Consider the following 24730-nt stretch of genomic DNA (forward strand, 5'->3'; position numbering starts at 1 on the left):
ATTTCCAACGCGCGGCGACCCCTCAAACACAGTCTGCCAACTAATGATTAAACCAAGTACTCACGCCAACTCTGAGTCCTTGGGTAATGACTCAGTTGGACCCAGCACCAACCCGGCTCTATTGGATCAAGACCCCTGCCCTGAACAACAACAGCATAGAAAAATACTGCTCTATCCCGAGTACGAGTCTCAGGGACAATGGGACATTTTAAATAGAGGTAACATCCTAAGGCTATGTCAGCACTTGCCGGGCTTTGAAAGTGTGAACTCAACGGATATTGAGACGGTGGCCTTCATAGACCCCGTGTCTGGACAAAGAAACGAGTCTACATTAGTAACCTTTTCCAATCCAGAACTGGGGGAAACGCTGATGAAGAGCAAAAAACAACTGTCCGAATGGGGTATATCCAGGCTAGCCCTTACACTCCCACCAATTACCCGACTTTCCTCATAAACTCCTCCGTCGTAGCAACGACTGCTACTACCAGACCAGACCAAAAACAGGATAAACACTTAATCGAGCCATCGTCGATGCTTCGGGGATTCCAACAGGAGCCAAAAACAGCTTTATGGATCGAGCACCCACTTCAAGTATTTGCCTCCACAGCAGGCGGCCCACGCAAATGCATACTAAAACCGCATAAATCGGAAGACTGGTCCTGGTTCTCCCAGGTGTTAGGGTAATGCGCCGGTACCTGCGCATAGTTACAAACCAATCCACGATACGGCCCATCATTTAAACATCTGCTCTTGGAACATCCGGGGCTAAACAAAGGAAAAAGCGGAGCGATTAACCTTAGGCCTACTGAAAACTCTCGAAATCTTTGCGCTACAAGAGACCTGGGCCCTGGAAAATACCATCTTGGAAGACTTTATGATAATATAATCTATTGCCACCCTGTCTAAGGTAGGCGGCCACGCGTCTGGGGGAGTGCTGATTGCCGTGAAGAACTCACTGACTACGAAAATAGAAACCCTCCACAGGGGAGGTGGCGACCACGTCTTCATTAGTATTGAGATTAAGAGTCAGACAAAGGGGAAATCAAAACAAAAAATGATCCTTGGCTGTGTCTATTTACACCCAACAAAAACAAGGCGAGAGCTCTCTCTGAGTATTATACTCCCAATAATGTACAACCTGGAAACTCTATACCCTACCGACCTGTGGCTGATAACGGGCGACTTCAACGCAAACCTAATGGAAACCAACCCAGCCCGATCCTCCCAAATAACATCTTTCAATGCAATGTGGGCAATTCCGGAGACAAAATCCCAGTACCATCGAAAGGATGTGAATGGAATACAATTGGCAACAAAACTGAACCATCTTGGTCTGCGCATTCTCAAAGGAAGGATCGCTACTGATCGACCGGCGGCATACTCGCATACATCCTTTTTTCGAATGGCCACCCTAGACTATATATGGATATTGTTAACGGCCTTCCATCTGGTACGCCAATTCCTGGTAACACCTTCTCCAGATAGTGATCATGCCATTCTAACATGCAGCATTGCCTTGGGCCCTCTTCAACGCCCGACCACAAATCCGATAGGGGCGGCTTCTAGCCTACAGAGTGTGAAGAAACTCCGATGGTCAGAAAGTAACCAGGACGCAATTGAAACGGAGGTGGACAAGCTTATGACCAGAGGGCTCCTGGCTGGTATTAGCCATGTGACGGCCCCCACTTGGGAAACTATACTGACCAACTTTAGAGGCCACTTCACCTCAAAACCATCCAACATCCGCACAAAGGATTTTCCGACCCCGACAACTCTGTCAGTGCAACAACAACACACAATTGCTGCCAAGAATAAACTAAATAAGCTTCAGCGAATAATTGTTTACAATGAAAGTGATCATAAACTTCTGAAAAAGGACATTATCGTTGCACGAAATGCCTACAGGAAGGCTCGCTTTGCTCAAAAGAAATTGGAAGAAGAACAGCATTGGGCAACAGCCTTTGAGATTATAAAGTCTAAAGATCAAAGGAAATTCTGGAATTGGGTTAACAAGGCTAGTCAAACAACTAAACCTCCTACCGCAACTAACCTCTCCCCCGCGGAATGGGAGTCCTACGTCAAAGTGCTCTATTCTGCACCAGATGGTCAGAGTGCTAATAGCCCGGCCATCTTTGATCAACTAGTTAATCAGGACGGAACAACAGCCCTCCTCAATACACTAACGGATGATATAACTAGAATAATAAAGAAAATGCGGTCTGGCGGCGCTCCCGGTCCCTTATCCTTACACCCCTGAATGTAGGTTCTGCATCATGTGTTTTCCTCCCCTACACCGCTGAATGTATAATGATGCATCATGTGTAAGGTGCCTATGCCCCTACTTGTATTGTGATACTTAGGTGGTTGTTCTTGCTAGTACAGGTGGTGCTAGTGAGGTCCTGGTTCCCTGCGTGACCTGTTCCTAAGGTGGTTAGGATTGCGTAGGTGGTACTTACCTGATTACCAGTAGTTACTGGTGGTGTGCTATTTTGTGCTACAGTGATTTTCTGTTATGTTCTAAGTGATATTCCAAGGGCTTGATACTGAGCTCGCCCCCTGACCAGAGTCCCAGGACCAGTGGACTCTATTGTGCCTTCCCTGACAAATTGCTGGGACTTGTCTGATCTCCCTGGGCCACTGGGGCCTCGCTGAAATGTGCCTCGCTCATTCCCCTCGGCAGCTCGTGCACGGCAGCCCGTCCAAGCCTCGAGCAGCGACGCTCTCCCCTGAGCTGCGCCGCTTCGCTGGGTGGCCCGCATCCTGCCTTCCCCTCCTCTTCTGAGCCGCACACATTGGTCGCCCCAGAGAAACGCTTGTAGCTAGCCGGCTGCCCGCTCAAGCCTACTAAGAAGGTCACTCGCATTATCCCGCGCAACCAGGACGGAAGGTACTGTCCGATAGGCTCTATGTTCTAAGTTCTAGGCCTACAAGTATTGTATTCTAAGTTCTAAAAGTGCTGATTCCTGACAGTGGTCCATGTGGCCCTGTCTTGTACATATCCCTTGTAAATTCTGCCTGTGCCTGTTGGCACATTGTAAAGTGTGTGTTTTATCTAATGTGTTTTGGTGTAATACAAAGGCTTTTTTTATATATTTCCTTGTGTGGAGTTTCCTTTGTGGTGGGCCTTGGGTGTTGTTGCTGGGGTGCGTGCGCAAATACTTAACTCATATCGCCTCCAAGTTTAGCCTTGCTGCTCGCGCCACGTTACCTAGAGGGTGAGCAGGGGTTATCTTGGCGTGTAATTCCCTTGCCCTGACTTAGGAGTGGTGGTCTCTGACTGACTTTGGCGCAAGCCCTGGCCAGCCAGGGATCCCATTTCTAACATGCGCCAATAGGCTGGTGTCGGTGGGTCACCATGGAGTGGAAGGCCCTTGTGCCACAATGTGAATGCGGAGTTCTCACTAAGAAGTTGACGTCTGACCTATTCCTGGACCTATTATCCTGAGTGCGTGACGAAATGTGACTAAAATCATCCCTCAAAGATCGATATGAACATAGAGCATCTGAGCTTGAAACAAGCATAACTATGTTAAGTGAAACATATGAGCATACCAACAACTGGAAGACGTGTTAAAGACCGGAGAGACCCTGTGACCTGGAGTTGGAACAGTAATCTTCAAACAAGAAAGATCCGACTGACAACAAAAGGATATATCAGTAATGTCGACGTGGGCACAGAATCATTTTCAACAAGATCAGGCCCTTGAAGGCTCGTTGAGGTACCATGAAGAGAGTCCGAGTCCATCTGTTATTCCGATTTATCATCTAGGAAGGCTGCTAGATCTGACTGGTCAAAAGAAAATTTGGTCTGACCTTTAAATATAATTCAGAATTTTGAGATTCAGAATTTTGATTGGCCAGAAATGATGATGGTATATCCTTATGAGTAATATCCTTAGGGGCAGAAATCCTTTCCGATGAATGATAGTCTCTCTAGAATAGTCCAGAAAGATGGAGATTTTGCCATTTGATCATTCAAACCTTCCCCATATGCCTAGCATTTGCTCTGTGTTGGTTCATAGAGGTTTAAAGATCAAAGTTCTTGGAGAGGACATGTTTTATGGTTTAAAAGTTAGAACCCTGTGGGCTCTTTCTCTCTCAAAGTCTTTGTTTAAGGAGATGTGGAAGACTTCTGGGATCCAGGTGATTAGAAAATCGGCTACTAAAGTGGCAGAGTTTTTTCCATGCCTTCAGGCAATCCGAAGATGCGAAGGTTGCTCCTTCGGTTACTGTCCTCCTATTCCGTAAGCTCCCTCTTCAGTGAGGAAATGGAGTGCTCAAGGTTTTCCAGGTGCTTGGCTTGTACGTGAGTATAGTCTTCCACAGTACTTATTCTTGTATCAGCTTTATAAATTCTTATTGTTATGGCCTTACGGATCCCAGTCATTTGAACCTGGAGCAGGTCCTTATTTGTTTTAGTACTCTGAGCTATGACGTGTACGGAAAGGAGTTTGAGGAGTATTGCCTCTAAGGTAGAAGAGGAATCAGGACTACCCTTCACCTGTGACTCCAGAATGGGGGTTGACCATTTGGAGGGCTTTAGGTCACCATGGTATTTCTTTCCTTCATGTTACTGTCTCTGGTGTCTGACATACTGTGGCAATATTCTGCTGATCCGTTTGCGGAAGTGTGGTACTGTGGACTAGACCATATATTTGTATCAATCCTTCAAAGCATGCCGGTGTCCCACACCAGGATGTAGAACATGATTCCTTAGCTGGGACTCTCCACCTTTAAGTTTATCTCAGCTAGGCGAGGGACACTTGGATATTCCCATGCACGCCTGGGATTATTCACTGGTGAAGATGCTCCCTGTGGAGATTTTGGTCATGGAATATGGTGTTGCAGGTATGTGTGGGTGCTGATGTAGGGCCCGCATATTTTGGATCTCTTCACTGGTCCTCGTCACTGATGAGTGCTCTTCCTGTGACTTTGGATTTGGTGGGCCCTAGAATTGGTGACACAGCGTTCAGCTTACACTGCAAAGTGTCCCCCATTGGTTAAACTGCAGCACCTATAGAGTTAAGGCACAGTCCCGAACACAATCCCCAACCTCTGCACGTATGAAGTGCCCGGCACCCTGTAGAGAGGAGGGAGACTATGCTTGTGTGCTGTCTTGGCGCACATCATTAGTATGCGTAGGATCACAACACCAGCACCCAATTGATTCTGGGTATGTGGGCATTTCGCAAAATATTTACATGGCTGCTGGGACTATGCCACACAGTTGATCCAGAGAGCACACAGTTGGTCCAGTATGGTGTAGTATAATCTGCCCTTCGTCAGACACTCAATGGGTATATATGGACAGCGCTTAGGGTTAGAGGATCTGGGATCAAATAGTCACAGCCATTTTGGGGGCAAATTAGGGACATATACTGCTTGAACCGGACCGTCACAAAAACTAGGGAGATCAGCGGTCCAGTGTTGGAGACCGCATAGAAGAGACATCTGACATGTTCTTCGCAAGGGCCCCAAAGACGCCAATCCGCCCTTAGGCAGAGCCTACAGGGTGAAGAAGTGCTTCACAGGAATTCAGGGTCTTGGGCCATACAGTCGCTGCCATTTTGTGATAGGGTGAGAGCACTTGTATAATCTGTGATAGAATTCTCACAGGATCCTCGAGGATTGGAGGCCAAGCAGCAGAAACATTGATATGATGGTGGATCTCCCCCAGGCCTGTGATTAACTTTGAAAGACTCCAAATACATGCGCATGAACCGGGCACTGTTTGGGTGCCAAAATGGTTGCGCCTGCTTGGTGATGTAGATTGCATCAGGTGAGCAGAGCAATAATGGATAAGCGCTGTGTTACTGCCACTTGACCATTGATGCCCTTCAGAGATCCTTAGCGGTCCTAAAGTCCACTAGGCAGATCGTGGAATTCTTCAGTCGGTCCGTTACGGCGTGCATTAATCACCGCTGTAAGGAAACAGACCAGTGCTGCCATCTTAGCCAGCCTGCCTCAGGGATATTGGACTGATTAAACAGGAGCTGGTGAAGTTTGAGGGCCGCAGTCACTCCCCCTTGATCACCACATATTGAGCCTCATGTAGATCTCTTTATTCTCAGCGGTCATCTGGTCCGACGTGCACCCAGGAGGCTCTGCCGAGCTTAAGTGAGAGCTGCCATCTTCGCTGCACACCGGGCCATGCCCCCACGACCAATCGGAACCTTAAATGTTGAGGCAAATAGTCAAACTAGCAAGCTAGATTTGACTTACAGCTGTTGTGTATAGTTATGTATTTATCACCCTTAAGTTCTTTGGTGAGGATGAACTGCTGCATGGTACATTTCAGTAATTGCAAGACATAGTGGGTATACACCCGTTACAACGCATCTTTTACTCCGCACTACCATTACAACGCGACTTTTACTCCGCATACCATTACAACGCATTGCGCTGGGGGGCGCTCTAGGATAGGGAATAAGTATAATTTACTATCCAACACCTTCCCTAGGGTCCACGGGGACTGGAGTTAGAATAGTAAATTATACTTACCACTATCCAGCACCCCAAAGCGCTATGCGTTGTAATGGTATGCGTTGTAAAAGTCGCGTTGTAACGGTATGCGGAGTAAAAGTATGCGGAGTAACATGGTACATCCGACACAGTGTTATGACTCGTCAAATGATCCACTTTGATGAAGAAAAGGAGCCACCACGACATATATAAAAAGAATGAGTACATATCTTAGAGTTTTCATGCAGTAAATTCCACAATCTCTAGACGAAAGACTCACCAACTTTGTACATAGTCTAACTTTTAGGCTGTGCCTCAAGGAGCCTGACTACATAATGTATGATTAAAAACTCTAGTACTCGTGTCTGAGTCGGGGATCACAGTAGCAGTCCTTATCTGGACTTTCCAGTTTGCTAAGACTCTGGTCTGTTGATGTATGTGCCTACTCCAGGCCAGTGATTACTACTCAGCCTTCGAGACATTGCATATTGGAGAAGACCGAGACCAGCTGCCTTAGGTTTTGAGTCACACTGCTTACTATTGGCATCCTTGTGCAAGCTGCATTGGAGCCTTAGATCAAGTACTCATCCTAAGACGCACTTCATGATATTCTGGACGGGGAGTTCCGGTCCAGCTCAGTCCTCTACTCCCTTTTGCGCACATAACTGATTTTGGACTTGAGAGGTCTTTACAACAATATTCACCAGCTACATTCTGTTTCTACAACTTGACACAGCTTGCCTCAGGAGTCGGTGTCCCCAGTCACCAATTCTGCAAAGACACAAGGACTTTGAAAACATGGTGGATAGGTCTGTGTGAAAGGATGAGTCCACCACACTGGGGAAAACAGTAAAGGAGGGACCTGTGGCCTTAAAATAAATTCACAATCCCCTAGATGGATTGGTTCAATGATGTACTACCAGTGAGTAGCCTAGAAAAGAAAGCCAGTGCCTAATGATGGATGTTAAGACTTAGCTGAACATGACTTTCTAGTTCTCTGCGTCCAGTATCCCTGTATCATCTTTTGGAATTGTAACATCTGACTAAAGTCTCAAAAATAGTGTGTTCTTCTCAGATTACTATTGTCTTATATTCCCTAACCACTGGTATGATACTTAATGTCCAGTTTCCAGGTGAGCTTACTTTTCTATGTACCTTGACCACATCATAATTCCTTATTGTCGCCAATACTTCACTGGTTCGATTCTGTTGGCATTCATCTACTTGAGCCCTTTTACAGGAGTAAGGCACCCAAAGTTAAAAAAGTTATTTGACATGTTGAACATGTTTAATTATTGTAAGGCCTATTGAAAGTTTTGAGCAACGACTCATTCGGGGTAAATTGAGGCATCCCAATATTGAACACTGGCAGATGACCTTTTATAATTGAAGTGTTTTTGTAAAACGTTTGCTCTGACTGAAGACACCACTGCAAAGTATGAGATGGTATGGCAGTTAATGTTCACTTGAAGAACAGACTATGTCTCAACCTAATGCTGATCTTTTATTTGTGTTGTCTAATCTCGAGTTTCCCAAGTACTGTGACTTTCGCTGAGCTTTCATGTAGTGTTTGAGACCCCTTGGGGTTGTGGATCAAATAAAGCTTTTCAAAGTGATTTGAGTCTGTATTAATGTGATGAATTAGTATTGCAACACATTAGTCTTAATATATATGATAACCCTTATCTGATTTCATAGCCACAGACAACCTAGTGTGGCAGTTAGACATTTTTATATAGATTTTTGGGAGTGAAACAATACGAACATCACACAAGTTCTTTTTACACTTTTCACATCTTTTTTTCCAACATCATTCATATGTGTATATTAACATGCAAACAACCATCACCACAAGAGTGATTCAAAAATGGTGTGCTTGTGGACAGGTACGTTACAATGCATTAGTTGATGTTTCAAGAACAATAAAAATTGTATTTGATTAATTTAAAACAATTATGTTAGCACAATTCTAACAGCGAATTGTTTGTTTGTACTGCAGAAGGTGACCTGAATGTTGTGGTAACATTAGAGGTAGCAGAGGGGAGTCTTGGGCTTTTGTCCTGTTCGTGTCTCGTCTGTCATAGGTTACAACATTGTTACTTTTTTCTTGACCGTTTCGTGGACGTTTGTTCTCCAAAATCCCAGAGGTAGTGAAAGTGATATACCCCTTGATCTTAATGATGTCACAGGAACTGACATTGTTTGACCTTTGACCCTTAATCGCCCCAAGAAGTGTTGTCACACGACCCTAAACCTGATGACATCACACTAATTAACATCGCTGAAGTTAAGAGAATAATTACACAATTAGTAATATATAATCTTTTAGGGGAGAACAGTCGTAGGCTCTGAAAAAAAACACTCACTAAATATTCAAGCCCTTTCATGGCGTGCCTAGCTAATGAAACCTGACAGTCCCCGTGAGTTCACCCAATTTAAAAAAAATGTCCTATGGGTGCCCCCTTACGTCAAAAATGACCTCCAATGCTAGATACAGCTTTTTGCTATGGTGGACCCTTTTGTTCAAACATTACATAGAATATGCCAGTGCCAGAATGTTCCTAATACTGCTTGTCTTGCACTATGAATGTCCCTTATGTCAAGGGTTATGTCTATTATGTCGTGGACCACATTTTCTTATGGATGGTCCGGTGACATTGCCTCAGTTGTCTTCCCATGTGCCAAGGATTTCCTCCAGTAGGACAGCGCTGGCATTTTTTCATGGGTGCCCCGTGCCAAAATGTACCTACAGTGTACCAGCACTAGCATTTTGCTGAGGGTATCCCATATGCAAGTATTGTCTCCACAATGCCGGTGCCAACATTTTGCCACGGGTGCATCTATACGCCAAGAAGCATGCCAGGTCCAACTGCGGATTTGCAAGCATAACAACACAGGTTCACGTACTCACACTCATTCTTTCAGGTTGCATTCATTTTCACCTAGTGTCTTGCACTCTATCTAACCCTCAATCATTCATTCACACTCTCTCTGAATAACTTATACTTACTCATTTTGACACACACACACACCCATGATCTTACATGCAAACATACATGCTCACACTTACAGGCTTCTCACACAAACTCAATCTCACCCACATACATGCACACGGCATACATTTAAGGCCATTTTGTTTTCTTTCCTCCGCTGCCAATGAAGGTCGACACATTTGGCTATATTGTTTCCTTCAATAGCCTAAAGATATGAGCATTGCAGTCCGTGTCAAGTATTTAAATTGTGCACTTGTGCAAGTATGGTACACCGTTGATTGTTTGTTTTTTATATAGCTTCCTGCCACTCGCTTGTTTGTGGTAGTGATTACAATGGTTTTAGATTTAAAATGAAATGTAACCTTGAAATATCAGTGATGAGGTAAAACGGTCAAACCATGTAACAGGCATTATGTTTGCAGAGTAGAGGTGGTGGTGATCCATTGTAGAATACATTACAATGGACACTTATAGAATAGAACTCACCATGCTGTATTTACGATCCTGCAGGGAGCCTATCTATCCCATGAACATTTTTTTTTACCTTGCTTAGTATACTTATTCTGATGCTATGTTCCTTGTGTGTAGTTTTATTCTCGGCCATCAGTAGATTCAGATGATGTTTCAAAAGATGAGTTTTTCTCCATTAGTGAGTCTTATCTTGGTCCGTGAGGGTGCTATTTGTGTGATATAGGTATGATGTTATCACGTCAAGCTAGTAGCATCTCATGGAGTGGGTCCTCTGCTTAGACAGATTGTTAATTATTAGGTCTTATGTAGAGTATATACTTTATTTTAAGCTGCATTCTTTTGGATGTGCATGTTTTATGAGTGGCACGTGCATCTACTGTTACGTGGAAACTTATAGTCCAGCATCAATCATATTAAGTGGCAGTTGTGCGAATTGCTTTTATGTGATGTGCATTCAGATATTATGTAATTCATGCTAATTTAATCCTGTTGTATTTTTTCGGAGCTTGATATTCGCAGAGCACTGCCACTCTTTCTGATCCTTCCCGCCCCGAATCATTGCCACCATGATCTTCGCCCTCCCCTCCATTTAAAGAGTGGTTCAATGTTGACTGCCCTTCTTTAAATGTTTTTCTTTCTCCTTGACACAGTTCTTATTTGCAAATATTTCGTGTGTCTATCACGAATATAGTGATTCTATTAAGATATTTAGTTTAAAATGTCTATTCCCATATATTGAGAATAATTGAGCAAGAACTTAATTTTCAACCCTTTATCATATTTCGATTGATTAGCTAGTCGGTTATCCTACTTATCAACCGTTATCTTTGATTTTATTTAACGTATAAATGCATATCTGTGTCTAGGAGTTATACTATATTCTGGCAAAATTGAGTGTACCCATGCCTGTAATGTTTGTTGGCACACCTTTGTTGACCATTCCCACACAACATAATCCTTGTTGCAAATTTGTAACTCATTCAATGAGTTAATTTGATGAAGGTGTTCGACTTCTGCCCCAGTATCTTATAACTTATAAGCCACGATTTTTGTAATTTCGTGAAGAATTTGCAATGCAAGAAACCTTTAGTAGAAGATGTCATTTTCTTGTATCCTAGTCTGCCAAATGTACCTTTCCAATCTTGTTCAAATTAGTATGGTAGTCCTGTTGTAAAGAAATAGAAGAGCTAGAATGGAAGGCTAAATCTTTTCTAGTAATGTTGTGGTAGCTGCTAAGTTGTGTGTTTGTGTTTTTTTTAAATATAAAGCCTGTGTAAAGATTATTACTCCTTCATTTGACTCTTAGTTGATGTCCTACTCTTTATGGGTGGAAAAGCGGATTCTGAGAACTCGATGAAGGAAGAAGCGCTGGGAAGAGAGGGTGTGGTCTTTTCACCCCTCTCTAATGTAAGTGGTCCAGGTTAGTCTTTTGTTATTGTATACTAAACATTTTCTGGTATAGAATGCCCTGAACCCTCCCACTTTTTTTGCATTAAAGCTATTAAACTCCTACCTTTTCCCTTACCCTCTCTTCTGTAACCATTGTTTTTCAACAGTTTGGCATGCACTTTAGTTTGTATTGGACTGTTTTCTTTACATTGGGTTTATTCAGAAAATAAATATAAATTATAAACATTACTAAAGCTATGCGATATCCCATAACATTCTCAGCATGTGGCATCCTTCCTCACACACCCTCCTCTTACCCTACCCCCTGATTATCCGGAGCAAGCATGGCAACTATTGTCTTTGTCAATGTTTGATCCGTGGCTTAAAGGTAATAAAAACATCGATATGACGTGGTCTGTTCTGGCCTCGCCATGGCTCTTTTTATTGTTACTACTGTGTTGCACAGAAGCTCAACTGCTGTGTAACATGTATAAAAACCTTGACAAAGCCAATAGACCTTGCATAGGCGAATCCTATAGGCTTTGCCAATGCTTGTTTCCAATTCCAGCTCTATGTGTGCGTACAAAACCGACTGCTCGACGAATGCTTGGCGGGGTCGCAGAACACAGGGGATGGGAAGAATGAACATAGTTTGCTAGACTAACCTGTGCCATCAATATTGCGTGCAGGTACACAAGTTATTATATTACAAGAGGAAAATAAATCAGAGTTTATGAAGTAAAAAAAAATTAACAGAGAACGCGCGACCTAGAACATGCTGTCCTGATGTGTAACATACAGCCTAAAACATTACATCTTTATTGGTTTCACACATTTCGCATTGCAATTTGTCTGCCGCCCTGTGCCTTGTATAAATATATATTGTTCCTAGCCCCCTATATTTTTAAACTGGCACTGATTCTATCATAGCGTAGACAACCGTAGGTTTAAGCACTTGTGACATTGAATTAGAACATGCCAAGGCATGATTTTCTAGATATGCCCCTTGCCTGAGAATACCCATTCTTCTACTTTGGCCAGCACAAACCCTAGGCTTTCACTGTGTACATCGAAGCTGGTTAGCGCATGTCCTCTGACGAGAGAAGGAAGGTGCTCGCAAGGGCCAATCCCATTACTAGGTTACCATACCACATGCACAACAACAACAAGTGAGGAGGGTCTAAGGGCAAGTTTACCGACCAACCAGATATACGCCCCTAACACAATCTATCACAACAATTGATATCTGGGGGTCAGAAAGAGAAAGGAAAGTTTTGACAGTAGGATCCACTATACCAGACAGTAACAGTGAGAAATAATAAAAGAGTGGTCGAGTCAAGACTCAAGGGTACCAGGAGGGAAATATTGTTCCCATCAGAAGCCACACTGTACCGCCCTTATTATCATCATATGGGATCTCCTTACCCAGGAGGCAAGACGGCCGGTAAAAATTACCGTGACCGAGATGTAATATGAGGTATGAGAGCAGAACAGAGAAGTGTGGTGGTGGCTGCTGAAAAAAGCAGTGTATAGTGATAAAAAAAGTGAAGGGTACTAAAATTAGGTGAATGGGTGGTAGAGAAAATTTTAATAGTAACCCCCAAACCCTAAGGTTAAAAGGCAGGTGTAGGTGCAGGCTTTAAATAATAACCGCACTTAGTGGTCGACATGTTTCAGCATATTGTAAGATGTTCTTAATGCATTCCTCAGGACCTGTATATAATACACTACTGCTTTCAAAAAATAATAAATTAAAAGTGTCACCTGAAAGTCCAGGCGTTCTCAACCGTAAACCTTATGTGTAGGCTGAGGAGCTTCACCCCACCTGGCTGCAGCGCAGGTAAAAGGAGCACCGCTCTGGCCGTCGGCGTCTCCAGGCAGTCTTCAGTACTGCTCGGGGGGCTGGCCCCCCCGAGCAGTACTGAAGACTGCCTGGAGACGCCGACGGCCAGAGCGGTGCTCCTTTTACCTGCGCTGCAGCCAGGTGGGGTGAAGCTCCTCAGCCTACACATAAGGTTTACGGTTGAGAACGCCTGGACTTTCAGGTGACACTTTTAATTTATTATTTTTTGAAAGCAGTAGTGTATTATATACAGGTCCTGAGGAATGCATTAAGAACATCTTACAATATGCTGAAACATGTCGACCACTAAGTGCGGTTATTATTTAAAGCCTGCACCTACACCTGCCTTTTAACCTTAGGGTTTGGGGGTTACTATTAAAATTTTCTCTACCACCCATTCACCTAATTTTAGTACCCTTCACTTTTTTTATCACTATACACTGCTTTTTTCAGCAGCCACCACCACACTTCTCTGTTCTGCTCTCATACCTCATATTACATCTCGGTCACGGTAATTTTTACCGGCCGTCTTGCCTCCTGGGTAAGGAGATCCCATATGATGATAATAAGGGCGGTACAGTGTGGCTTCTGATGGGAACAATATTTCCCTCCTGGTACCCTTGAGTCTTGACTCGACCACTCTTTTATTATTTCTCACTGTTACTGTCTGGTATAGTGGATCCTACTGTCAAAACTTTCCTTTCTCTTTCTGACCCCCAGATATCAATTGTTGTGATATACCATACCACATGATCAAACTGAACCCCTGGTAAATTTCTATGTCCAATGAAATTGTTGCCTCTTCCACCACGCCTGTGCAGTGCTACAGTACATTCAAGAAATCTGCCGCCCTCTGAGTAATACAGAGCAGACATGTGTATATTGCATGCCACCAACGCATGTTGGTAGTTAATACAAGCATTTGCAATGCAATAGGTCTCGCATTAGGAAATTTTGAGCTATTGGTATAGTAAATGACAATTATTTGATTTATGTGTTTGTTTTGAAAATAGCTAAATTAATAGCTTTGTCATTTACAATATCAATAGTTTTAACTTTTGAAAACGTGACACCTATAGCATTTGTAATGCAATATATGTTGTATTTACATGACTTATATGTATTAATATTACAAATAACAATGGCTTTTATTTTTTTGATAATTAATACTTAAATAAAAGTTTTAGTAATTTAGAATGGAAATAGCTTAAACTTTTGTAAATAACCTTTGGGAAGATTATGTTCAGTGTATTTTATTGTGATGAAAATCCAAGAACAGCAGTCAAATATTAACATATTTTTGTGACATTTGTAATAAACCTTGAAACATTGAGAGAACATATTAGAACCAGTTGTTGTTGAATGGTTGCACAGAGTGATGCTGTGGCCTTTAGTGGTGCTGAGTGATGCTGTGGCCTTCAGTGGTGCTGAGTGATGCTGTGGCCTTCAGTGGTGCTGAGTGATGCTGTGGCCTTCAGTGGTGCTGAGTGATGCTGTGGCCTTCAGAGGTGCTGATTGATGCTGTGGCCTTCAGTGGTGCTGAGTGATGCTGTGGCCTTCAGTGGTGCTGAGTGATGCTGTGGCCTTCAGTGGTGCTGAGTGGTGCTGTGGCGTTGAGTGGTGCTGTTGCGTTGAGTGGTGCTGTGGCGTTGAGTGGTGCTGTGGCGTTGAGGGGTGCTGTGGCATGAGGGGTGCTGTGGCGTTGAGGGGTGCTGTGGTGTTGAGGGATGCTGTGGCGTTGAGGGATGCTGTGGCGTTGAGGGATGCTGTGGCGTTGAGGCGTTGAGGGATGCTGTGGCGTTGAGGGGCGCTGTGGCGTTGAGTGGTGCTGTGGCGTTGAGTGGTGGTGTGGCATTGAGTGGTGCTTGGCGTTGAGTGGTGCTGTGGCGTTGAGTGGTGCTGTGGCGTTGAGTGGTGCTGTGGCGTTGATTAGTGCTGTGGCATTGAGTGGTGTTGAGTGGTGCTGTGGCGTTGAGTGGTGCTGTGGCGTTGAGTGGTGCTTAGTGATGCTGTGGTGTTAAGTGATGCTGTGGGAAGGTAATAAGGAGGATAGATAGAGGGTAGGAAAGAGAAAGGAGAGAAGAAGGGTTGGCGTGGAGATGCAGAATGATGAGGTGAAAGATCACTAAAGGGGTGTTGGACAGCACACATACCATCTGATGTACATATACATTGCTCTAAAACGTTGTGTGGATTGCTTTACTAGGATGGCTTAGCATATGGGCACTTGATCCAAGAGAGGGGCGCTCATTAAAATCACCTTTTATAAGTTATTGGGTAGACCAGCATGCCATTCACTATACATAAGTTCTTTTGAATATTTGGGTGCTACGATACTGCCAAGGTCACAGATTAACGTAGCCAAAAATATGTTTGTTCAGACAGCACGACTTTGCCATGCACTGTCAGCATTGTTTAGCACTGGGCAGCTGCCCATGAAGAACGTGAAATTACATCAAGTCAAGGTAAATTATAGTGCGTGCTCAGAGTGATTAAAAAAAATTTGCCAAATCTCATATTCGTGCCATGAGTGAGATCAAGCGTGAATATGTGAGCAAGTAAGCACTTTGAAGCATAACTCAATGTGTGTAAGTCTGCAGCTCCCAATTATTACGAGCTACATTAATTGTCCAAATGTTGTGCACAGTGTGTAAGTGAGAGATTGTGAGAGAAAAAGAGTGTGTGTGTGAGAGAGAAAGTGTGAGTGTGTGAGAGAGAGTGTGTGTATGTGTGAGAGTGTGTGAGAGAGAGTGTGTGTATGTGTGTGAGAGAGAGTGTGTGTGAGAGAGAGTGTGTGTGTGAGAGAGAGTGTGTGTGTGATAGAGAGTGTGTGTGTGAGAGAGAGTGTGTGTGTGAGAGAGTGTGTGTGTGTGTGAGAGAGTGTGAGAGAGAGTGAGAGAGAGTGCGAGACAGAGTGTGAGAGAGAGAGTGTGTGAGAGAGAGTGTGAGAGAGAGTGTGTGTGAGAGAGTGTGTGTGAGAGAGTGTGTGTGAGAGAGTGTGTGTGAGAGAGAGTGTGTGTGAGTGTGAGTGAGAGAGTGTGTGTGAGTGAAAGAGTGTGAGAGAGAGTGTGTGCGTGTGAGAGTGTGTGTGTGTGAGAGAGAGAGAGAGTGTGTGTGTGTGAGAGAGAGAGTGTGTGCATGTATGTGTGAGAGAGTGTGTGTTTGTGAGAGCGAGAGAGAGTGTGTGTGTGTGTGAGAGAGTGTGTGTGTGAGAGAGAGAGTGTGTGTGTGTGTGTGTGTGAGAGAGTGTGTGTGTGAGAGTGTGTGTGTGAGAGAATGTGTGTGTGAGAGAGAGTGTGTGAGAGAAAATTATATCTAGAATTTCCCAGCTGTAGCGTATTTTACTTTGACAAAACCAAGCGAGTGCAAAAACCTGATATTGGTAAAAAATATAATATGCTCAAGATTATTGTACAATGTGGTGGCATCATGACGCCAGATGTAAGGGGTTAGCTATCGATGATCGAGCTATGACACTCCTACGTTGGTTAATGGAAAAAGTAAGTAGCCACGTACAGGCCACCATCGGCATCAGGGTGCGCTGTGTTGCTCCAGCAAGGGAAATGTTAGACCTATGCAGGAGGTGCAAGATGATTGCCTCTCTTAAAATGCAAAGTTTCTACACCAAAAGGAATGCTACTCTGTATTCGGGAGATGTGAGAGGAGAAGACCATATACTCAAAACTGCACTGCACTAATGGGCCTACAAGTTTAACTTTGAAACACAGCACAAGCAGCATACTCCGAAACTTTAAAAAATATAGATTAAAAAGCCTTTCACCGAAAAGTAAAAGGTTTCCTGACATGATCGTTTGAAAGCATACTATCCACATTGATTGCATTGATTCTGGTTTTATGAAGCAATTAGTAAATCCAGAAACCATAGTGGCCACTAGAGGTCAGTCGACTACCATAATATGAGGTTTCTGAGCGAAACATTACAGCGTGGCTTGTAATTAGCAGGGGCCAACAAATTGCCAACTTGGACGATACAGTGAAGAAGTCCTGGGGATTTCCTAAATTGTCCAAAACATCAAGATATTAACAAACATCAGCTGTGGACCTGCGAATGAAAAACAGTGCGATTTTGTTGTTTCTAAAAAAGAAGATAAACATGCAATACGGAGAATAGGGTGATCTTTGAGCTAGATAATCCGAAACACAAGCAGCAGCAATCTACGAACTGAAATATTAGTTTCAGCGGGCCATAACTGCCAAGGATTGGAACCATGGATTGATTATAACTATAGCACAAGTGCCGGTTACAAAAGGTGAAAAGGTTGCTGTACTTAAATGAATTTGTTGTATATCTTCACTATAGTTTTTGGAGTTAATTGATAATTATAGATAAACATTTAAATCTGGCCCACACATCTTTAAGCTGTGCAGTATGAGTAATTAAATATTAGAAAGTGTCGTTCATCTGATTGCGATGGTGTAAATTAGGTCTAAAACTGCTTTTATTGGTTATGGCCACTAGAGAGAAGCATAGCGCCATGTACGCTGCGGCCTATTGACTGCCTCTGGACTTATGCGAAGGACAGAAGAGAACAGAGGGCACTCATAGAAGTCTTGTAAGTGAGGCTGCGAGAATGAATGGGTCTGGAAAAACAAGCAGGACAAGCTCTTGGCATTGCTTGCTGGGTGGGGAGCAGGGCAGCGAGCGAGTGGGGGAGCATATGGCGAGCGAGTGGGGGAGCATATGGCGAAAGCCGTGGCAAGTGAATAAATTAGGGGAGGAGAAATGCCTGAGGCCCAGCGCACGCTGGGGGATGCCTGTGGGAGGAAGGCTGGTGGCTTTGATGTGCACGCGCTTTTTAGGTCAATGCGCTTGCGCATTGAGCTTGCTTTTCACGGGCACAGCATCAAATCGCCCAATGGTTAAGCTCTGGTTAAGCCCCAATATCTCTTGCAAGCTCAATGCGCAAGCGCATTGACAGGTTCGACCTAAAAAAGAGTACCTGCCAGAGCCTGCAGTGGAAGGACACAGGCCACTGTGAGAAGTACTTGGTCCAGGCTCTGCGCCATGAATACGGAGGCGAGGAAGGGCTCTGGCCAGAAAAAAAAATGAGTGATGGAGGAGCCAGACAATAGTAAGTAAAGTGATGTGGGAGCCGGCCTATGGTAAGTAAAGGTAAGTAATGGGCGGGCCCTGAGTCTCTTTTAGGATATTTTTTTTTATACCAGAGATTTCGCAAGTGCTCTGCTGGCGACTAAACCTAAAACACTACACTGAAGTTGTTTAATTTGCATCCCTCTACCTGCGTCGTGCACCAATTCCTCAGTTCGTTTTCTAATGTGACATAAGTGTTCGTAGATTCTGTGCGCGTTTTCCAAAGCCTGTCTCCTGAGATGCAAGAAGCCTGTTCGTATTCATGAAGGAAATGTTTGTGGAGAGCCAGCGAGCAAGGAAGGTTGTGAAAGTAGCTTGGTTTCAGATAAACAATGACTCATTTAGCCTGGGCACTTCTATTAAAAACCAAAGCTTTTACCCACACCCTTTACACGAGAGCGTTTTGTTGTACATACCGTAGGAAACGACGTCTATGTGAAGTCATTGCCCCTCACAGGCATGTGGCTGTCCCATGATCTGCAGGCGATGTCCATGGGACACGGGTAGTTGTACCAATGATGCTTTCTTGCGTGCTCTCCTGTTTTTGTCAGCCTTGAAACTTCTGAAGTCTTCACTGAACTGAGTGACGCAGAGCCTGGGTAGGTTTTAACATTTCCCCTTGTGCTGTTAATTGTTTCTGCTTGTTTTCTTCTGTTTTCTGTTTGATTGTGCATGTGTTTCCAAGGGGATTGAGCTACTCGTTAGTTTTGACAAGGGCTTGCTATCTTTCTCTGCATTTCCAGTCATTGACCAAAAGTAAATACTATTAACTGCTTATGTCAGATATCACAATGCATTTCTAGCTTTTCCCTCATGAGGCTGTACTTATGAGCCTTCTCCATTGACCCTCCCTGGTCGATGCACCTTCTTCGGTCATCTCCTGTTCTATGGGCCGGGCACTTTGCTTCCCATGGGCTATAAAACGCAATTTTAGTGGTGGCGTTAGAGAACGGGAACACTGGCGGATGATTCCAAGGATCAAAGTGGTCCTTTAGGGGTTCAGTGTGGCACAACCACCTACAGTTCTGCGTATTTGGTGCCTTGTGCCTAAAGGGGTTGAAAGAGATTCAAAACTTGTAAGGGCACTGAGAGAACTCTTTTTTAGGATATAACAACGAAGCACTGGTCATGGTATGGCAGTGCATACTTGCAATCACCCTCTATTCAGGTGGGAGACTCACGATTCTTAGAGAAAGTCCATATTTTTTATTTTGCCTTATACTTTCCTAAAATGACCTCTTCTCGGTGCAAGTTAGCCGGCAAAATACATTCCCCGACCTGCTTTTAATAATCTCGATGTTAACTCATTCTAAATGCTGCCATGTTTGGCAGTTCACCTGCCTAACTGATCTCCCTGGTTGCTCTATGAATTTCCCGACAATGTTATGTTATGTTATGTTATTTTCAATTTATATAGCGCCAAATCACCGACAGGTCTCTTAGCGCTTGCTTTGGGAACCCGTCCTGGCTTTCCCTGCGAGATAACCCCTACTGGGCATCCCCAAGGTGAAGACCAGGCATCCCATCGCGGTAGGGCCATAGTGGAGATTAAGCAAGCTATTGCCCAGAGTTGCAGAGTGTGAACCCATGGTTCGAGTCGGCACCGAGGCGAGAATTATCAAGTCCATGGACATTTTGAGCTCAAGACCCTGCCGCGTCGGGAATTGAACCCTGGTCCCGGGTCTGACCTCTGCATCAGGGTCTGCCTCCTCTAACCAGTGAGCCACACTTCTCCACGGATGTACGGATGGTGAGTGGGTCACTCATTTCTTGGTTTTCAGCCTGGGAGTACGCTTGTTCATTTGCTTCCGTGTCAAACTGCCTGCTGCAGAGTTGCTCACTCTAATTTGTGCACACGGCTTCATTCTTTGAATGGGATTTCAGTCGCTAGTTTCTGGTGACTGACCCTTCAACCTCTCCATTAGGTGTTTTACAAATCAATGAATGTAAATCGGAGCGGTCTGCTGATTTGAAATGGTAGTTGGTCTTTTCATCTGAGGTCTTTGATTAAATGAACTGGGTTTGATTAACGACTTTCAGAAGCCAACGGATTGGTAGTTGCCTAAGTTCTCTGATCCTCCGTGGATATCCAGTCTGTTTCCCTCTGTTTCTCTCCCTTTTCTCTATGGAGTACTTAGCTGCTGTGTTCTGCCCGCCTGATGTTGTCTTTTTGTCTGCCTGAGTTTCTCTGTGTTTCTCTTTCCTGCACTTTCCCTTCAGTTCTTACACTTTTTTTCTTCCATCTCCTGCTTTGTCTGGTTTCTCTGTCATCATCACCTGCTTTTAGATCTGGGTTTAAAAAGTGCAGCTGCCAATTAGACCTATTTCCTACAGTGTAAGTAGAGTTTATTTCAGTCTGTTGCTTTCAGCCATTGGCTTTGGTTGACCAGCCTCTTACTGCTATTGGCTCGGAAGTTTGTCAGTTATGTCTTTTTAGCTCAGCCCAGTGGAGTATTCAATGCTCACCTAATGCTATTGGCTGCTTGAGTGTACTCTTCCTTCTTTACTCGACTGCTTGCATTGAACTCATGAGAGACTACTGTACAGTGATGATCCTCCCCTTCTGCTGGCTTCTTCATATGTCTCTCTGTGATCTGGTAACCGTGCATCCATTCACACATTTATGTATTTTTGGGGAGTTTTATATAGTGCAAACTCGACCCGACGGTATCGGGGCGCTTTACATGAGCAACAGTTACATTACGGATAGACACATTCATTTCGTTAGGCACAGTGAGATTAAGTGATTTGCCCAGAATCACAGGATGTTGAGCGTCCCTGCTGAGACTCGAATCTGGTTCCCTAGCTTTAAGGTCGACCGCTCTAGCCATTAGCCCACATCCTTTCATCCCAGCTCATTAAATCCAGACCACTTGACTTTGCCAGTGCTTTATTTTACAAAGCTTCCAACTGCCTCTTGCCCTCTGTTTATTTATACTTTGTTCTGTCTGCATTTTTGATCTTGTGCTTTTCTTATGGTTTATTTCTCTTTATTTCTTATGGACTTTACCTTTTCTTATCTCGTGCTATGTCACACTCTTCTGTATTTATGGACATTGTCATTCGTTGTCATCATGACACGCTAACCTTGTTTTATTGACATGTCTGTGGTGTGCGCTCTAGTCTACGAGCGTGTACGCGAGGACGCGTCACGCCGTAGACGAGAGCGGAAGGCGCACGCATGCGCAGAACGGACTGAAGGGAAGGCGCGAAAGTATATTCGGCAGTTGGCGACCGGAGCTGATTCCAATAAGACGCTCTGCGCTCTATGTTTGCGATAGCTTGGCATAATTGAAATAAAGCAGTTCTCCACTTACAGAGGCTTCGAGTGTATGGTGTGGGGGCAAGGAAGGGACATTATATTGGCGACGAGGCTGAGACACGAACACCACCGAGCACAGTGGAAAGGAGCAATCAACCCCATCAGCCCCACACCAACCAGCGGGACAGAACAGCAACCTGCAACCAGCACAAGCATAGAGCGTGGCAGCAGCGCAAAAGCACCCCGCGCCAGGACACAAGCCACGAGGAACCAGGTCAGTGCTAACTAAGGGAAAAGAGCACATACCCAGCACCCTGGCAACTAAAGGCACCACCCCACAGCCAGAGGAGGGGGCGCAAACAGTCAACCCCACGCAGGCAATAAGAGAACACCCCAGGTAGCCCCAGGGGTCAAGGTGACACGGCAGGGAGTGCAGGAGCATCCAGTGGGCCCGACCAACCCAGAGCCCAAGAGGCAGATCCCAGAGGCGAAGCCAAAATGGCGAATCAAGCATCAGCCCTGTTGGCCCCCATCCCATTCCTACCCAGACATGGGGAACCCCAGTTAAAATGGGAGGATTGGAGGGAATACTTTAAGAACTACATTGAGGCACTAGAGGACGAAAATGGAGAGGAATACACCCCAGCAAGAAAAAAGAGACTGTTACTCCACAATCTAGGCCCGGAAGGGGTGAGAGTGTTCGCAAACATAGTGCCCAAGGAAAGGGGTGCAACAGAGACGGATGTCTTCAAAAATGCACTGGAAGACTTGGACAACCACTACCGCCCAGCGGTCTGTGTTTCCATAGACCGTTACAATTTTCAACAAAGGAAGCAAGAGGCTGGCGAGTCCATAGACGACGACGTGGCCGCGCTCCGACGTCTGGCTATCACGTGCCAATATGGTGCTCTACAGGATGAGTACATCAAAGACCAGATAGTCATGCATACCACCAACAGGGCCGTCCAGGACAAACTATGGGCACAGAATGAGACCTCGCTCAAGGAAGTCATAGCAATGGTGAAAAAGGCGGAAATGTCGAAACGCTGCGCAGATGCGGCCAAAAGAGAAAGCACGCAGAGGCAGATGATTAACAAGATAGACGAGGCCTCAACATCCAGCAAACAAAAAGGAACGTATGGAGAACAGAGGAAGGAGACAAAATGGACCGGGAAACAGTCTGCCCGGCCCAGCACAGACAGCAAATTCTCGTGTTATAGATGCGGCAGCGCAGCGCACTCGGCTCAGGATAAACGCTGTCCTGCGTTTCGCGCCAGATGCGCGTTCTGCGGCCTGGTCGGCCATTTTGAAAAAGTATGCCGCAAGAAGGGAAAGAAGACCACGGTCAAGTGTGTGGAATCTGCGACATCGGAAGTCAGCGAGGAAGACGACCAAGAAGACGGAGAAATGGTGCTGTGTATTGAGGACCAAGTACTGGAGGTGACAGGAAAGCGCAGAGATAAGCCCCGCACGGACATGCTCATAGGGGGAGTGAAGGTACATGTGGCTGTCGACTCAGGTTCTCCATGGACCATTGTACAAAGATCCATATGGGACGAAGACTTCGCACCAGTAGTGGGGCCAGACCTGCTGCCGCCGGACATCAGGCCCATCTCATACACAGAGAACGCTATTCCCTTGGTGGGATGCCGAGACTTCACGTTCGAATTCAGAGGAAGGTCAGCCACCTGCACACTATACGTTGCAGAGAAGGGCCCTTCGGTACTTGGATGGAGAGACGCAGGGGATCTAGGGATCATACTCAACCCTGGCGGGAAAGAACAGATACTCTTAACGGACGAGTGGCCCCTCACGAAAGATGAAGACTGGAAATCTGCATACCCCAAGGTATTCGAGGGTACAGTGGGAAAACTGGACAAATTCGTCCACAAAATGGTCCTCAAGGAGGGGGCAGTACCAGTGGTGCACAAAGTCAGGAACATTCCCATATCCACCAGTGAAGCTGTGCAACAGGAACTTCAGAGACTGGAGAAACAAGGCATCATAGAGCCAGTGGACAGTTCGGAGTGGCTATCCCCCTTAGTGGTAGTCAAGAAACCTAATGGGAAGGTTCGTCTCTGTGTGGACCTCCGAGAGCTCCACAAATGCCTCATTGTGGAGAAGTTTCCCCTGCCCAGAATTGAGGAGATGCTGGCAAGAACAAAAGGTATCACCCATTTCTCAACCATAGATCTCACATCGGCGTACCATCAAATTGAGCTGCATCCCACGAGTAGGAAGTACACCTCCTTCATCACGCCGTTCGGGTGCTATCAATTCCGCAGGATGCCCTTTGGTCTGGCATCCGCAGCGGCTGTATTTCAAAAGTTGATGCATCGGTTGTTTAAGGACATCTCAGGGGCGCAGTACTTCCAGGATGACATTCTGGTGATGGGCTCCACCAAAAGGGATCACGACAGCAAACTAACCAGAGTCCTTGAAGTGTTGCAAAACAAAGGCTTAACTGCAGAGTGGAGCAAATGTAAGATTGGGATGCCCTCAGTCACGTACTTGGGACACGAAATTGGGACACATGGTATATCCCCGAAGGAACAAAATGTGAAGGCCATCAGGAATGCCAAAGCCCCGAGTACCAAGGAGGAAGTGCGGTCATTCCTTGGAATGGCCGAGTACTACAGTAAGTTCGTGAGACACTTTGCCACCAGAACGTACAGAATGCGACAACTCATCAGAGACAAGTCGAAGTTTGAATGGGACACAGAAGCGCAAAACGAATTTGAGATGGTAAAGGACTGCATCAGCCAAGCTGTTCCATTGCAAGGATACGTCCCCTCAGGCAACACCATAGTGACGACGAATGCAAGCGACAAAGGCTTGGGGGCAGTGTTGGCACAGGAGAGGGAGGATGGATCCGTGGAAACCATCAGTTTTGCTTCACGTGCTCTATCCCCGACGGAACAAAGGTACAGTGTCATTGAAAAAGAGATGCTGGCGGTCACTTGGGCCATGGGCAAATTTAGACAGTTCATTTGGGGTACAAGGTTCAAGCTCCAAACGGATCACAAGCCCCTGGTCAAGGTCCTGACGTCTTCGGGCCATGACACTGCGACCCCAAGAATTGCAAAAATGGCACTAAAACTACTGGATTACACTTATGACGTGGAATATCTACCGGGAACTCAAAACAGGGTGGCAGATTACCTCAGCCGAGCTGCCGCAATGGAGGATGCGCCGGA

General features: G+C 45.1%; 1 protein-coding gene across 5 annotated transcripts in view; it reads left to right on the forward strand.

Annotated features, from left to right (window-relative positions):
• Positions 1-24730, forward strand: part of MAFK (MAF bZIP transcription factor K) — a 133190-nt gene that overhangs the window by 39929 nt on the left and 68531 nt on the right. For 2 of the 5 annotated variants that reach the window (XM_086940599.1, XM_086940600.1), the window contains one exon: positions 11233-11346. The exons of 2 other annotated variants lie outside the window; for them this stretch is intronic. In XM_086940599.1, coding sequence (XP_086796725.1) covers positions 11233-11346 — 114 coding nt within the window. The remainder of the gene's footprint in view (positions 1-11232; positions 11347-24730) is intronic. One more of the 5 variants, XM_086940603.1, reaches the window with a different exon arrangement.

This window comes from Lissotriton vulgaris, chromosome 10, assembly GCF_964263255.1.
Source record: "Lissotriton vulgaris chromosome 10, aLisVul1.2, whole genome shotgun sequence".
NCBI classification, from domain to species: Eukaryota; Metazoa; Chordata; class Amphibia; order Caudata; family Salamandridae; genus Lissotriton; species Lissotriton vulgaris.